Raw genomic sequence first — 17630 nt, 5'->3', positions numbered from 1 at the left:
GGTGGCATAAGCAATTCATAATTAAGAAACTGCAAATAAAGAAGGAAAAATTAAGACAGTAAATATTAAATTGTAGCTTGTTATAACCATCTCTGGAATTAACCACCAGTGGAAATCAGACTAAAAATACAATCATAGCAAATCACTTTTAAAGCCTCTCTTAGTGTACTCATGACCTTTAAAAAGGGAGAAATAACAGTTGCAAGATAAAGTCAGAAAGTACTTACATTGCTCATACAGCACAAATCAACAAACTGTCGAATTTTATCTTCTACAAATCTCTCATAAAAGACAGCAAAGAACACAACCTGAAACATTAAGCCAAGTTTATGTTTATTAGATTTTAGGATTTAATTTTCTTTCATAGCCACAGTATAGTGTCATAAGAAAAAAGAAGTTCCAACCAAGAACATAGTGGCCAATAACAATTCCTGTGGGATAAAATCCTACTTATCATTTCTGATTCTTCTGTCAAAGGAAGAATGCTTTGCAATTGTGTTAAGATTCACTGAGGGAGCTTATTTTGAATTTAAAAAACTTTTCTGTGTCATTAAAATAAGATAGGACAAACACAGGGGGAGGAAGTAAGGGGCTTTAAAAGCTTTAGGATAAACCAATGCATTAATGGCCAGATTTAGGTCTGGTTCTGCAATTCCGCTCATCTCCTAAATTCAAAAAGCCACTAGAAAAATTGCTGTTTTTCAAATTAATCTTCTCTGATAGAGTAGCACATAAAAAGCATATGTCAAGTATTCTGTTTCAACTACAGAAAATGTGTTAAACATTCAAATGGAATGGTTTCAAGTGTTTTCTTAGATAGATTTAATAACAATACTACAAAGGGAAGTTTTATAAATCACAAGAGAAAAGTTTACATTGTAGGCCTTCTTAGATCCACTTCAGAGAAGGATAACATTTCCTAACCACCCAATTCAAAGCTGTCGCCTGCTGTCGCATTCCTAACTTCCATTCCCCTTACCTCCCCCTCTACTCACTATCTCATCTCCCTGCTGATGCCCTTCACAGCACTTGTCACAGCTGTGACTTGTTCTTGTTACAGCGTATCTTTGAGCTCAGCACAGTGCCTCGCACATAACACGTACTCAGATATGTAAAAGAATATAGCAGGTGAACACTGAGAAAACTTTCCTAAATAGTCTCTGAACACATTTTAAAACTCCTTTAAATGACATGAAAAACAGTAACATTCAAAGTTTAAAAACTAAAAGATGCCACTTAAAAATTGAAGAAGCTGGGTTTGGGGAAATATAAGGAGTGAACAATAAAGCCTAATATTATGAGAATCAAGAAGATTTTGTATAGACAAATTTATGGAACTGTAATAGGCTAAAGGAACTTTTATGGATATTTTAGGAATAAACACTGATAGTTTGAGAATGTGACCATGGTATCAAATGACAGCAAAGTGAGAAACAAAGAACGAGGTTAGACGGTAGTGCCCAAGACAGCTAGTTGCTGCCTGAACAATCCTTTCCCTTCCCCTTAGTGACAGACCCCTTCTTTGAGGGGGTCTACCCAGCTGACAGTGCAGTGAAGTGTGGCCATGTGACCAAGTTCTGACCAAGGAGATGTCAAAGACACTTCTGAAAGGGCTCTCAAAGAGGAGAGGGTGAGCGTCCATTGCACTCCCCGGATTGGCAGGCCCACCAATCTGCACACAGGACCAGACCCCGGCCCTTATGGTCGTTGAGTTTGGGCTGCCCTTGCTCCACTGCCCACCTCCTCATCCAGTCATGCTGGAGCACCTGAGCTCACTGCCCACACAAATGGATTACAAGGGCCAGAAGCTAGCTGAACAGGGGTTTCAGGGAATTATTCTTTTCTGCAATACTTGGATTTATCGATGGGTATGTGGCTGAACAGTCTGGGTGGACTACAAAGTTATGGCAGGATTTGCTTTTTCGTGTTTGCTGACATTTTCCTTCATGGCCCATTTATCACTGACACCCCCTCAAGTGGTTCGAGACTTGCTCTGTTTGAGACTCCGGCACACAAGACAAGAAACCAGGGGAAAGAAAAATTAAGAGGCATGCTAAAAATAACTGATAGGGGTTTTCATGATTCAGCTTTACTACTTTACCTGCTTGTGTTTCATGTGAAATGAGCTAAATTGTTTTCATACCTAAAACGTGAGCTAAAAACCACCTATGCTCAGCTATATATAAATTTTGTTCTCTTTATATTTTACTTCTCAGTTGGGTTTTGATTTATAAAACTTTTAGACTTTCTCTTAATAATCTTCCTCTGAAATGCAGAACAGAAAACAACACAAGTATGCAAACTTTCTTGCAGGTCTACAAAATAAGGAAGAATAAATGCCTCATAAATGATAATACAATTTAACTATTACAGTTTCATAATTTATTATGAGTAGTTAAGCTGTTTTAATGTTTTCAGTTAAAACTCATAGTGAACAAATAAAGAGGAAAGGGTGAGGTCTTCTCCCCTGGCTCACCCCTGCAACTCCATCAGCCATTACGGACTGCGAGGTGACCTTAGAGGTGAAGTCCTGAGGGGCAGAGCAGAACAACAGGCATCTGGGCCTGACAGCAGCCACCCTGCTGGCCCTGCATTGCCAACCTCTGCTCCTCTTTCTCACAGGAGACAGAAAAGTCACTTTTATTTCAGCCACTGCTATTTGGGGTTTCCGTATTGTTGTACTCAATCAATACGAAAAGCTTCAGATGGTATTCCTTTAAATTCTCTACACCCAGATAAATCTCATCTATTCACAAGAACTTATATTGGTATATGTAAAAATAAATATTTTCTTACTATTATACTGATGATAAACATCAAACCCCATAATACGGTTGACAGACAGTAACTAGACTTATCATGGTGATCATTTTGAAATGTATAGAAATATCAAATCACTATGCTGTGTTCCAGGAACTAACATAGTGTTGTAGGTTAATTATACATCAAAAACAAACAGACAAATGAACAAACTCTTAGAAGAAGAGATGAGATTTCTGGTTACCAGAGGTGGGGGCTGGAGGGGGAAGTGGGGGGAACTGGATAAGGACAGTCAAAAGGCACAAACTTCCAGTTATAAGATAAATAAGTACTAAGGATGCAATGTGCAACATGATAAATTAACACTGTTTTAGGTTATACATAAAAATTAAGAGAATAAATCCTAAGAGTTCTCATCACAAGGGAAAAATATTTTTTTTTATTTCTTTAATTTTGTATCTGTATGAGATGATGGATGTTCACTAAACTTATTGTGGTAATCATTTCATGATGTGTTTAAGTTAAATCATTACGCTGTACGCCTTAAACTTATACAGTGTTGTATGTCAGTTATATCTCAATAAAACTGGAAGGAAAAAAATCAAACCCCATATTCTTTTAATCAAATTTTATTTCAAATCCTAATTTCTGTTTCTTTTTCTTTTCCAATTGTCAAACTATCCCTCACTAGCTCTATCCTATAGCTTCAAGTTTGAACAAGTCTCACCAACTTAAAATAAATGCAAATTTAAAGAGTCTATTCTTAAGTTTCAGAATGACACCTGAGTCCAATTCTGTAGGAATTTTGGGATTTCAATCCCAAAGATCGTTTAAAATAAGCTTTTAAGGCAAATATTTGCTCTCCAGTTTACACGAAGTTCAACCTATTCTTTCTAGAGGTCCCACCTTCATTTGCTTACTTAAAAGTTAGAGAGATCTTAATCAAACAGAAAGCCTTTTTCCACTCATGGGAGTGTCTGTAAGCAAGAGAAAGAAATGCAGAGATCAGAGTTAAGCGCTGTAGCTGCTGCTTCTTTCTTTTCTTCCTTCATTCTTTTTTTTAAAGCTTTAAGAAGATAAGGGAAGTAAGCACAGAAAAGATCCTCTGCTAGAGCCCTGGGACCTGAGAAGATTTATTTTTAGTTTCAGCTATTTCAATAAATATTTCAGAGAAGATTTCAGAAGGGGTACTGGTTTTTGAGAGGTTTAATGATATATAAATAAATGTAAACTATAAGTTATATTTCAAAAGAAAAGAAAAGATTAAGGGTACCTTAGCAATTCCTATCATTATATATAAACTAAATCCTGTGACTAGAAAGCTGCAGACTCTGAAAGACCCTTCAGAGACCCACTATTGAGAAGAAATGGACTCTGAAATCAGATTGCCTGGGTTCAAATTCCAGTTCTGCCAATTTCTAATTGCAGGACTTTAGGCAAATATTTAACCTTTCTGTGCCTCAGCATCCTCAGCTATAAAATGAGGATACTAAAAGAATCTATCTCTGAGGGCTACTATGAAGATTAAGTAAGTTACTTTGTGTAATGCAGTAAATTAACACAGTGCCTAGATTATCATACTATGTAAAAATTAGCTATTAGTTATTATTATTGTTGTTCTTGTCACCTTCTTTATACTATAGAAATCATGTTGTGGTCAATATTTGAGGATTAGCATGTAAACAGAGTTAAAAATATAGAGAGGCAATGTTGCTTAAAAGAACAATCTCTTGTTACCTGTATAATTCCAATGACTAGCCAAAGAGCGGTAGACACCGCATATCTCAAAATGCGGCTATAAGGAGCTATGTAGCTAGGTGGGCTTCTGGAAAGACTAGAAGATGAGTCCATTAATGCTAAGTTCTTGAATCCCACAACCTGAAATAATAAGAAAAAATAATTTAAACAGACATAAAGAAAACTCCTCTAGTCTGAAAATAAGACCCTCCTCTCTACCCCTTATCTTGAAAAACTAAAGTATTCAAGTTTGTATAAATGGTAGAAAATCTAGATAAAAATAATTATCCAGTATTTTAATTACAAAGTATTTAATACAAAATATTTAGCTAGTTCATTTGGTATTCTCTTCAATATGACTAAAGGCCAAATATAACATTATCATATACACAGACAAAGCTCAAAAATTTCTGTCAAGAGAATAAAGCTTTCTTCAGTAAACTACCAATGAACAACCAGTATTTCATGAGTTTTAACATATGCCAGGAACTATGTAAAATACCTTTTATACTTTAAAACAGTATTTTCCAAAATGTCTTTTGAGGAAGATACCATCTTTGATAAAAGGAAACCATGATCAAATAAGTTAAGTTAGTATATTATACTCACCTCCATGCCTTTCACCCTCATAGAATAAAAGCTATGGAAAGTTTTATGGTAAAGGAATCTACATGACTTTATTGAATCCAGTGTTTTCCAAACTTACTTCATTATAATACTTTTTTCTCACGTAACACCTTTTAAAGCTTTAAAAAACACTACTATAAATGAATTTTTGAGACAGTGTTCATATATCCTAGGGACACACACATTCCTCTAGGTTTAAAAAGGAAAGGAAGGAGAAAAGTGGGAAAGAAGGAAAAAGGAAGGCAGACATACAAGTTAATAATTCATATGTAACCTTACTTAAGCAGCTAATTCTAGAGAAAACCTGTTACTCATACAGTTTCCATATTTCAGTCTCATATTCAGTACTGAATACTTCTTTAATAATTCTACTCAGACCCATGAAATAACTGTAAAGGGATCATAAGCATGTACCCATTCAGTGTGTCTTGTTAAGCTACAGCCCCAGCTCTTAAGACAGAACACAGTCCATAGTAGGTGTTCAATGATAATTTGTTAGAAAATTTCAACCTTCTAATAGTGGTTCTAATACAGGAGTGAGAATATGAATAATGGGGTGGGGGTTTCTTAAAATACAGATACTTGAGCTTGCCTCAGAGCTACGGAATTGAACATAATCTCGAGGGGTGAGGTAAGGCATAGGTATTCTGCAAAAGCTTCCTATGGGGTTCTGCTACAAACCAGTGGTTTAAAAATCACTCCTTACCTACAGTAGACAAATTCAAAGAGACAGAAAGTAGAATGGTGGTTTCCAGGCGCTGGGGAGAGGGGAGAAGACGGAGCTGTTGTTTAATGGGTACAGAGTTTTAGTTTTGCAAGATGAACAGAATTCTAGAGACTACTGCACAACAATGGAAATGTACTTAACAGTACTGGACTGTATACTTAAAATGATTAAGATGGTAAATTTCATGTTATGTGTGTTTTTTCATGGCTTGATTACAATATTTTAACCTTTAGAAAACTCTTCCACTGACATGAAAACTTAGCTGGAATTATATTAACATTTATGAGGTACCCATAAGTCGTATACAATTACATCAAACAGTTTATACCTCCAAAAGGAAGAGGACAGTAAGTACTTGAAAGAGTGGGTTAATTTTTCTCACAGTCTGAATTTCATTCCATTCATTTGCCACAAAATATGTTCTCCATATGCTTACTGGAACGGTAGCACTCCGAACACCACCCTCACCTGGTTGGGGGGATAAAATGAGTAAAAGCGTTTCACCTTCTTTGCTCTACAATGGTGGCAAAAGAATCTTGGTACAAATGGTTACTTTCATTACCTTCAACAGCTTTAAGAACCTTTCCTTTAGGTCGCTCCCAATCAATAAAGAATATGTCTATGGTAATCTGGGAGATGAGCTTATGCAAAAATTGCAGAGCCTGAGAATGACAAACAAAGCACCTTAAAGTATCTGCATTAAGCCTGCTTATGAAACCAACAGTGATTCTTTAAGAATGTCCATCGACAGATGAATGGATAAAGAGGATGTGGTACATATATACAATGGAATACTACTCAGCCATAAAAAAGAACGAAATAATGCCATTTGCAGCAACATGGATGCAACTAGAGATTATCATACTAAGTGAAGTAAGTCAGAAAGAGAAAGACAAATACCATACGATATCACTTACATGTGGAATCTAAAATATGACACAAATGAACTTATCTACGAAAACAGAAACAGACTCACAGACATAGAGAACAGACTTGTGGTTGCCAAGGGGAGGGGGGCAGAGAGGGATGGACTGGCAGTTTGGGGTTAGCAGATGCAAACTATTATATACAGAGTGGATAAACATGATCCTCATGTATAGCACAGGGAACTATACTCAATATCCTGTGATAAACCATAATGGAAAAGAATATAAAAAAAGAGTGTCTCTATGTGTATAACTGAGTCACTTTGCTGCACAGCAGAGATTGGCACAATGTTGTAAACCAACTATACTTCAAAAAAAAAAAACAAACAAACATACTGTAATCACAAGAATATATAACTTTCACAAGTTACAAAGTCGTAATACCATTAGGGGATCAACAGAAGCTCACGAAATAACGGAATCACCAAATTCACAGAATTTTTATATACATATTAATTCGACTTCCCTTTTTCTGTCTTTCTTTGAAATAGGGACATGAAAGGAGACACACTACCTCCTCCTCATACAGGGATCTTGCATTAATTGTCTCTCTTTCCCAAGGTTTCCAAAAGCATACTTTGTTTTCTAGATCATCTAACTTCTTTATAAGTAAAGGTATTTCCAACTATAATTTGCTTGTCCTAATTAAAGTTTTAGCATGCTCTCACTGTTGTTTTTTTCCCCCTATTTCTGGTATTTTCATTTACAGAATATGTTTAAACTAAGGCTTCCTCCTAGTAGGTACATTATTGATCAAACAAGGGATAAAAATCTAAGTATGGGATGATTCCTCTCTTCGTGGAGCTCACAGATCAGTGGGAACATCAGACACTTAATAATCACAACACAATTGGATGAGATCTACCACAGAAGCATGTAAAGAGCTTCACATCCATCGACAGAACAATGAAGTAGGGAGGGGGGTTGCCATGGAGAGAGGAGGAAAGGAATATGGAGGCAGAGAACAAATGCTAAGAGTTCAGCACTTTATCCAGCATGGTACCTTTTACTCTCAATTAACAGGTTAAATTAAATAATAAAAAAATATTTAAGGCAGATCTTCAGAATAAGATATCTATTATAAATAAAAGTAGACTTCCTAGTAAAACAGAATTAATTCATGCTTTCTTCCAAAATTAAACTAAATTTTACACCAAAGATTTTGAAAGCAGTTTAATTTTAAAGACTTATATGCTTATTAGCAGGTCTTTTAAATTCAGTAACCCGTGCTTTGAAACTTACCTTCAGAGCAAAGGCACATCCCACATAAGTAACAAAACGTTCTTCCTGAGCCGGCATTGGTAGCAAAACAGAGACAGACTTCTGTGCCTATGATAAAAATTACGCTGCTAAATATGACCATACGAAGGTTTTACTAAACACAAGTTATAACCCAAAGAAAGCGTAAAAGAGGAAGGTGGTGATGCACTCAGTAAACACAGCACACTCAGGGAATGGTGAGTTTAGCATTTGCCCCAATACTCTTGATCAGAAATATCCTCCACTAAAGACAGTTCCTTTATAAAGAAAGCTTACAAGTTATTCAGGTATTGGCACTTAGGTTAAATTCAGAAAATCACTTACTTTGAAGAAAATAAGCCAGTAAAGACCTGTTCCCACAGTGATGATAAAGAAAACATTGGCCAGATCACCAGCATAGTAAACCAAGAATTTCATAACTGTCTGCAATTTAAAAAGAGAATTACAGCCATTATAGACACAACCTATTTATACTATTACTTTTAATAACATGTTATTTACCCAGTTTCTCAAGCTTGAAGCCTTGTTTCATGTATACGTGGATCAGTTAGAAAGACCAACTGCAGCCACTTCCTAGACACCTTTTGGGTCCTAACCTTTTGATCCATTCCCAATAGCCTCTGTCTTATTCAACCCTTCTCATCTTTCACCATCTAAGAAATTTAGAACCGCCTCCTAATTTTCTTCGAGTCTGGAATCCTTCTCTCCAATGTATCCTCTATACTACCATCAGAGTTGGCTTTCTAAAATGTAAATTGGATTGTTACTCCCCTTCTTAAAAATGTACAGTGACTCCTTATTAAAATATAAATTCCTGACTCACAAGGTCCTCCACAACCTAGACAAAAATTAAATATTTAGCCTCATCTGCCAGTTCCAACCACTTACTCAATAATTAACTATTCCACACTTTCATCTCAAATGTTTTGGGGAATGAAATGGGCATTGATTCTACAAATATTCTTCTCTTTTTCTCTCTGGCAAACTCTCATGAGCTCTGAGGGCAGAGACGATGTCTCTCTTTGCTCATTATCACAATCCCCCCAGTGCCTAGTAGAGCACCTGGCACTCAGACAGTAGGCTGTCAGTGACTATTTGTGGAACGCGCAGATAACCCAGCTTAAAGTTCACTTCTCTTGGAAGCCTTTCTTGACTATCCCAGACAGTAAATCAAGCCCCCCTCCTCTGATTCCTTGGCACATTGGCTCTGGAGCCAGGAAGACATCCCAGCACAAACAAATTTACTACGTGCCTTTCTCATGTTCTTTATCAGCGAAATGGAAATACCACCTATTACTTTGTTGCTATAAAAATTAAATGAATAGGGGCTTCCCTGGTGGCGCAGTGGTTGAGAGTCCGCCTGCTGATGCAGGGGACATGGGTTTGTGCCCCGGTCTGGGAAGATCCCACATGCCACAGAGCGGCTGGACCCGTGAGCCATGGCCGCTGAGCCGGTGCGTCCGGAGCCTGTGCTCCGCAACGGGAGAGGTCACAGCAGTGAGAGACCTGCGCACCAAAAAAAAAAAAAAAAAAAAAAGTGCCTGGCACATAGTAAATATTCAAAAAATGATAGATAAAAATAAAAACAAACATAAAGAAGATTAATTGAGAAGAGAAACTATAAAGTTAATAGAGTAAAATATGGGCGAATACCTTTTTGATCTTGAGATAGGGGAGGCTTTCCTAAACAAGATCCTAAAAGCACATGCCATAATATGAAAACCTACTCAGATCTGACAATATTAAAATCAAGAGTTTCTGTTAAACAAAGTAACACATAGATAAAATAACACATGAATCACTCTTGGAGAATAAATTTCAACATCAAAAACCAAAAGTGGATTTATATTTAGAAAATACATAAAACTCCAAATAAATAAAATATAAAAACTTGTTTAAATAAACAAGAAAAACTGAAAACTTAATTAGAAAAATGGGCAAGGGATACAAACAGGAAGTTCACAGAAGGGGAAACCCAAATGATTAATAAAGCATATGAAGAGTAATCAGAGAAATGAAAATTAAATCAAGAATAACATACTACTTACCCCACCAAATTGGCAAAAAATGGAAAGACTTGAAAAACAGCAAGTACTGATTGGTGAGGATGTGAGGAAACACGAACAGCTCTGCTGTTGTGTGCAGACTGGCCCACAGCAATGTGGGAGGGAAATGAGCATACACCTCTCATAGTCATATACACCAGAGAAACTCAAGGCAACTTTTGACTCATTCTCTAGCTGTGTTTTATTAGTAGGATATAAAATAGCCAAAAGATAAAAATATACTTAAAAAATTCCTGTGATCATACCTGTAAATCGATCATGGGACTCCCAATGCGTCTCTTCCAACCTGCTGTCTTCAAAAGAGACAATAAAACAGCTAGTCCACCCAACACACCCAAAGCAATCTAAAGGAAAATAAAAATTTGGAATTTATGTAATTTCATAATGTAATTTCATCCATGTTCAAAGATACTGTAAACAGAAAGTAAGGAAGTACTCAAAAAATGGTGGTGGAAGGTGGCTAAAAGGACATAGGAGCCAAATTTAAGGAACTCCCAATGGTCAAATCTGGGACAATTTGAGCAAGAAAATAGATAGTAATGAATTATTATTGTTAGAATAAATAAATATCCATGAGTCCATACTGATTTAAATAAATAATTGAATAAATAAATCAATGTGGACAAAGGGACAGTTCCTCCTTATAGCAGAACTTGAATTAACAAATATAGAAGAAATGATGGAAATACACAATCATCATCAGACAAATGTCACAGTAACACTTTTTACTGGCAAGAATTAACAATGGGTGCTAAAATTAGAGGGCAAAAGAATAATGAGGAGCAGGATATTTGCATACTCTCAAGTATCTCCTCACAAGATACAAGATACTTATTAATTATAAGTGGAAAAATACAGTGGAGAACTCTGTGGACACCATCTTAGCCATATGATCGAAGGTGACATCACTGTTAATAAGATACACTGACATCAAGTATCTTCTGATATGATTTGCTGAGAAGGGTACATCATCATTTCTGTGGCATTTGTGCTAAAACTACATTTAATCATGGGAAAATATCAGATGAACCCAACTGAGGTCCAAAATACCAGTGTCAGTCATGAAAGACAAAGAATGACAGAGCACCTGTCACAGATCTAAAGATACACACGATGGCTAGAAGTAATATGTGACCCTGGACTGGGTCCTAAAACAGAAGAAAGATAGTGAAAAAAATCTGTAAAATCCAAAGAGTATTTAGATTAGTTAACAGATTAGGACTACATCAATATTAATTTTCTGATTAACATCACTGTACTACCATCATGTAAGATGTTAACATTAGGGGAGGCTGGGTGAGGGATATATGGCAAATCTCTCTATTTTGACAACTTTCCTGTACATGTAAAAACTTTTTTTTTTAAGTAAAAAATATACTGTAAGTATTTTTAACAGGTTAAAATAAACTCACATCTGTCTGGACATGTGCTTCTCCTTGATCCATTTCATATGTGACCGAGAAAGAAACCTGATATTTAAAAGAAAGTGAATTAGCCATACTGAAGTTATATAACACAAAACTACTTTTACTAGAAAAATACATTTGTAACTGAATTTTACCATAAATGCCATACTTTTGAACTATCAATGTTACTAGAGTTGACCCTTATTTGTATCAATACATAAATGAATACGCTCTTGGGAATTATTCATGCTACTTTAAACATCCCTTTTGAACACATGTTAAAGAAAGAGGGCTTCATTAGGAGCTAGGTAGGTTCATTAATAGCAGTCAAGCCAAATTAACCGTATTTCATTTTCTGATAGGTTTCTGTAACTGAGGAGTGTGACTGATCTTACATATCAAGAATTCAGCAACTGGCTAAACAATCACAGCCTAAGATGGCAGATTAATCAAAGGGCTGAACAAGAATCTTAGGGATACCATTATATTGAGACAGTAGAAAGAAGAACCAGCAAAGGGTTAAGAGAAACAGGAGTATGAGAAGTAGGAGAGGGAAGATACCTAAGTCTTAGCAAGGTCATAAACAGGGAGTTTCAAAAAGGAGGAGGTCACCAGTAGTGTCAAATGTTGTACAACTGGCCCTTGAACAATGCAGGGGTTAGAGACGCCAACCCCCGTGCAGTCAAAAATCCAGAGAGAACTTTAGAATTGGCCCTCCGCATCCATGGATTCAACCAACTTCGTGTAGTGCTGTGGTACATATTGAGTGAAGGAAAAAAAAAACCCATGTATAAGTAGACCCATGCAGTTCAAACCCATGTTGTTCAAGGGTCAACTGTGTAAGTGTCAAGTTAAAGAAATAAAGCCAGTGTATGTGGAATTCATTGCTGACTTCATGAAACAGGTTTTCAAAGAAGCAAATGGCAAGAGCAAAACTGCAAATGATGAAAGAGTAAATGGTTGGGAAATCAAGGAAAGACACACGATAGCAAGCTGAACAGTTGGCAGAGCTGATGGATAATTTTACTGTTTGGTCATGTTAGTTTGTTTTTAAGATGGGGCAACCTGAAGGGTATTATAAGCAAAGGAAAGGGACCAGCAGAGAAGCTGGCTGAATAAAGGGTTGTGAGTGAAACAGGATACTGGAGGAAGTACTCTAAACAAGTACAGGTTGAAAATTTGCTTAAGAAAGTGGGAAGGGTCCTTTTTTCTTAGAAATAGGAACAGGAGTTAGGAAAGATAATGAAACAGAGATACTTAAGTATTAAAGAGGAAATCTGAAGGAATTCGTATTGGATGGTTTTGATCTGCTCCGTAAAATACAAAGATAGGTTATTTGTCTTTGGTGAGAGAGCAGAGATGTAGCTGGATACTTAAAATGAATGTAGAACTTTTACAATAGCTGTCATGAGAAATTAAGAAATGATGAAAGAACTGTACATTCTACAATTAGGATGAATTTGAGGTGGACTTCCTCAATATGGTTTTATGATTCTCTCAACTTTTTTTCCAATTTGTCAAGACTTAGTTTAGAATATTTTGGACAAGAAAAATATTTAAAGAAAACACCCAGAAGTGTTTTATGTTAAGATAAATATACTCTTGACTACCCAAGAATGACCATTCCAGGAAGACGTAAACCAGGCAGTCTTTTGTTGTTACTAAGCATGTTTCTGGATTTTCTTCTCCTCTCACTATAATGTATACAAATACAGGCAATCGAAGCTAATTTTAACATGAAACCAGGTAATACAAATGAGGATGTGAAATCTTTCAAAGAAAAGTTATTTATGTGCCTACTTTTCACTTAACGAAAGCCTGAATCCAATAGTAGCTGAGCACACATACAAGTGCAACAGAGAGGCCAAAAGCACTGGCTGAAGAACTAGAATTTTAAAATTCAGAAAAGTAAAATAATAGAAATTAAAAGCTATTAGTGAGTCTTGGAGTAAGGAATGCTCACCTTCCAATTCTCATGTTTCTGGAGAGGACAGGGAATGAGGAAGAAGTAGAGAAGGATTAGCCTGCTTTTGACCTCTATCCTCTCTCATTTACCCCTCATCAAAGCAGGGATGCTTCATCTGCCTGGCGAGGTAGAGAGGAGGAACTGTGTCGTGCGGCTCAGCCTTTCCCAGGCTCATTCTCTTTGGTGTAGCCCGTTTTCAGTGTGTACATGGTATCGCTTCCATATACAGGCCCTGCCAGGCAGGGGAGGATTATAGTTCTGTGGTTAAACTTAACTGAGTTGGGAAATAGCAGAAGACTAATTGGCTGAAGGTCCAAACTGCATTCTCTAGCTCACTTTAGCGCTACTAGTTATAAAGCTGATAATTTGATTCTCTTTCTGCCTGTTGAATTGTGTCTCTATCAAGTGGGCAAGACTGGTGAGAAGAGGAACACACATGCCCACTTAAGGTTTGAGTTCCTGGTTTAGTTAGTCAAGGAGGCAAAATCTTAACAGAAGCAAGGTGGCCAAAGAGGATGGGAGCAGATGCTGCATGGCTCCGCCTACCCCAGGATACTGACAGGGAGGCCCAGCTGCTGGTGACGGTGTCTACTGACAAACATAATTCTTGCTTTTTTATACCCAGGATCCATAAGAACTCACCTCTTACCACTATTAGTAAAAAATAATTAAGTCTTGACTATATAAAGTGCCATGTTTATTTAAAACTTTAAAAAGGACTAATTGTCTTTTGATCATAACACAAACTCTATCAGCATTATACGAACACATAGAGAGGCAATGATTAGGAAGGAACTCACCTTCACAGACTGGCTGTTGGGATCTTTGATATCAATGTCACTGTAGGCAATGGTAATTAAGGGAGGGTAGATATTTCCATTTTTTGTGTTGGGTACAAGGCGGATACTGTTTAAAAGAAAATTCATTTTTAGTTATAAATACATCTAGGCCCTTAAACATAAATTTAACTTATTGTTTCTTCTGAATTAGATACGGATAGTCTTGGTGATCTCAGAACTACCAGTTACTAAAAACTAGAGGTCAAACATAAACTAATGGTAACAACATAGGCTATTTGAAGTGGTCAGAACTTTATATTGAAATATAACCTCTGAGACAAATTAGAAACTCTTGTTGATCTAGGTCCTACGAAGTTTACAAATGAAATCAGTGAAGTACTGTGCACCACTTTTGAGGACTACTCAAAAGAGAAGTGTTACATGAAGCCTAGAGGAAGGCAGATAATATCCTAATTTTCAAAGAAGATGAATTCTTAACAAAATACTGTGTCATATCTAATACTCTTTAGGGCACATAATGGGGTACATTTTGCTGAATTCAATGCATTAGTAATGTACAGTTTGTAAACTCAGAAAGGAAAATGCCAAGCACCAGTGGCCAGCATAGTTTCTCCAAGAGCAAATCACGCGTGGCTAGTTTCAATTTCGTTTTCACTAGGGATACTACATTAGATTGAGGGACTGCTAAAAACAGCACAGTTGGATTTCAGCAAGGTATATGACAAAACTTCTGTACTGCCTACCTGATAAAATTATCATAAAAATCAAAGTGAAAAAAATAATGTATGTTGAAGTGCCAGAAAGAAGATGGTGCTGATTTTCATCAGTGTATTCAAGGTGCACATCATAAAATATTGGAGTGGGAAGGCTGGTTAAGGTCTTAGAGATAGGAATCTCACACTGGAGAAGACGCATGAGGGCTGCAAGCCACTACCCTAAGGCAGGGTCATCATTAAAGTATCCCAGGAAGGTACTTCCCTGGTGGAGCGGTGGTTAAGAATCCGCCTGCCAATGCAGGGGACACGGGTTCGATCCCTGGTCCGGGAAGATCCCACATGCCACGGAGCAACTAAGCTCGTGCGCCACAACTACTGAACCTGTGCTCTAGAGCCTGCAAGCCACAACTACTGAGCCTGTGTGCCACAGCTACTGAAGCCCGCACACCTAGAGCCTGTGCTCCACAACAAGAGAAGCCACCGCCATAAGAAGCCCGCGCACCACAATGAAGAGTAGCCCCCGCTCGCTGCAACTAGAGAAAGCCCGTGCACAGCAAGGAAGACCCAACACAACCAAAAATAAATAAGTAAATTTATTTTTAAAAAAAAGTATCCTAGGAAGAGTGAGGTGTTGATAATTAATGAGGGCCAACCTAGAACAGTAGCTGTTAAAGGAGATGGAGCCGCAGAAGCCTGCCTATTGCAATCACCTGGCAGGCTCTAACATACCTGCTTCAGCCCACTGATCTTCACTTTCCCCCTCTCAACCCATTCTAATTTAGCAGGTCTAGAGTGGGCCTACAATATGAATTTTGGCAAAAGTCCTTAATCTCTTCTGACATAATTTTCCCCTCTATTAGTGTATCCCAATCTATCGGGACATCTAAAAACACAGTATGTATTGTTCCAGTTCAGGTGTTCTTATTGTTTTCACCTGATAATTACAGGTCACTACTTTCACTACCACATTTTCCCATATACTCCAAGCCTCATTTAGTGCATTAGACGTTTGTTTACCTCAGTGATATTTGGGTAGCAACTCGAATTAATCTTGGCTGACTTCCTAAGTCATTTTCTCTTCCACTTAGTGCATCCACTAAGAAAATGCGCCGAGTCAGAAGCCACTTGCCAGAGCTACTGTCTGTTATAATAATAAAAAAAAAGAGATGGCATTTAAAAAGTATCTTCAATTCTTCAAGATGGCTCTCAAGGAGAACTTTTTCCATTCTACTAATTTTTCTATTAAAATTAGCCCTGATTTTACAGTTCTACTAATTTTTCTCAGGATACACTTTTAGCAATAACATAATTTCTTAATAATAAGCCTGATATATTTAGTAAAAATTTCTAAATATACCAGCAACCTTACTGTTTTACTTTTAGGCATGCTATATAGAAACTTATACTCAGAGAGAATCTATGACCATTCTTATAATCTGCGATTTATTAAATTATCATGTTGGTTGACTGGTTAATTGATTTTAGCTCAGAGAAAGAGTGGTATGTATGGACGCCTTACCTTGGTTCACAAATATTTTATTGTGCTGAAGATTTAAGTTTAACACAGGCACAGCCCAAATATATTGGTGTTGATTTTCATCAGTATATTCAAGGTACACATCATAAAATGTAGGCGTGGGGAAGTCAGTTAAGATCTTAGAGATAGGAATCTCACACTGGAAAAGAAAATGAAAAATGAAAGTATCCAAATTGAAAATTAGAAAGCATATTTATTATCTTTACAAGTTTTTTTTAATTGTAAAATGAAAAGCTTTCAGTTACCTTGTTTATCCACATTTCCATGTGTCTTTCAAAACATGAATACTATGTATGATTCTTTTATAAGGGCCAAAATAACTAACAGTAAAGAACCACCTGGATCTTGTCCTACAACCCATTCATTCTCAACAGTAAGTGTACAGTGAAAAGGTTTAAAAACTCCTATCCTATGGGATGAGGTCCCAATTCTTTCTCCTGATGTACACCGCTGTTTATGATTTGGCTCCCCTTAACAGAGCCAGGTTTATCTCCCACTGCTCCCTCTCTGTCTATGGTCCAGTCAAACTAATCTACTTACAGTCTCTAAATATGCTGTGCTATTCTACATCTCTCTGACATTGCAAATGGTGTTTCTGCTTGACATTCCCTTCCCCACTGTGCTCTCCTGGCAAACTCATATTCATTCTACAAGCTCAAGTATCACTCACTCTGTAAAGCCTTTCCATATTTCCCTAGGAACTGCTAATGAACCCTCCTTTGGACCAACATGGTACCTTGTTCATATCTATAGAACAACACATCACATTCTTTGCAATTCTTTGTCTGTCTATATAGCTGTTTTCTCTACTAGGCTATGAACTCCTTGAGAGGCAACCAGGTTCAATGGAAAAACCATGATTTTCAAGCCTAACAGAACATTTACTTGATGCAACACCTTGAGTAAATTACCTAATCTTACTGAGCACCATTTCCTCATTCATAAAACACAAATAATATGTATTTCACATAGTTATTTCATGGATCAGATGAGATAAAAATGATAAAATGCTGAGCATACAGCAGCGGGCATTTAACAAGTCTTGATTCTCCTGGCCCAAAGTAGACACAAAATAGCATTTTTTTAAAATAACATAGAAGTC

At 36.9% G+C, this 17630-nt stretch overlaps 1 protein-coding gene and 1 pseudogene across 4 annotated transcripts in view; one reads left to right on the top strand and one right to left on the bottom strand.

Annotated features, from left to right (window-relative positions):
* TMEM67 (transmembrane protein 67) overlaps window positions 1-17630 on the bottom strand; it is a 46730-nt gene that overhangs the window by 13433 nt on the left and 15667 nt on the right. For 3 of the 4 annotated variants that reach the window (XR_003438141.1, XR_003438142.1, XM_027131399.1), the window contains exons 12-22: window positions 16511-16667; window positions 16009-16132; window positions 14276-14381; window positions 11516-11572; window positions 10349-10447; window positions 8362-8460; window positions 8020-8106; window positions 6414-6513; window positions 6180-6319; window positions 4498-4638; window positions 228-308 (exon numbers count right to left, since the gene is read on the bottom strand). Coding sequence is in view for 2 of the 4 variants with exons in the window: in XM_027131399.1 (XP_026987200.1) it covers window positions 228-308; window positions 4498-4638; window positions 6180-6319; window positions 6414-6513; window positions 8020-8106; window positions 8362-8460; window positions 10349-10447; window positions 11516-11572; window positions 14276-14381; window positions 16009-16132; window positions 16511-16667 (1191 nt within the window). In the remaining 2 variants the exon portion in view is untranslated. Of the gene's footprint in view, window positions 1-227; window positions 309-1783; window positions 2612-4497; window positions 4639-6179; window positions 6320-6413; window positions 6514-8019; window positions 8107-8361; window positions 8461-10348; window positions 10448-11515; window positions 11573-14275; window positions 14382-16008; window positions 16133-16510; window positions 16668-17630 lie in introns of those variants that run through there. The other variant, XM_027131400.1, reaches the window with a different exon arrangement.
* LOC113633314 (signal peptidase complex subunit 1-like) lies at window positions 1050-2067 on the top strand (annotated as a pseudogene).

Source organism: Aethalodelphis obliquidens, unplaced genomic scaffold, assembly GCF_003676395.1.
Source record: "Aethalodelphis obliquidens isolate GAN/ISIS:26980383/991018 unplaced genomic scaffold, ASM367639v1 scaffold39, whole genome shotgun sequence".
Taxonomy (NCBI): Eukaryota; Metazoa; Chordata; class Mammalia; order Artiodactyla; family Delphinidae; genus Aethalodelphis; species Aethalodelphis obliquidens.
The sequence above is the reverse complement of the archived record's forward strand: the minus strand, read 5'-3'. Positions and strand labels throughout refer to the sequence as shown.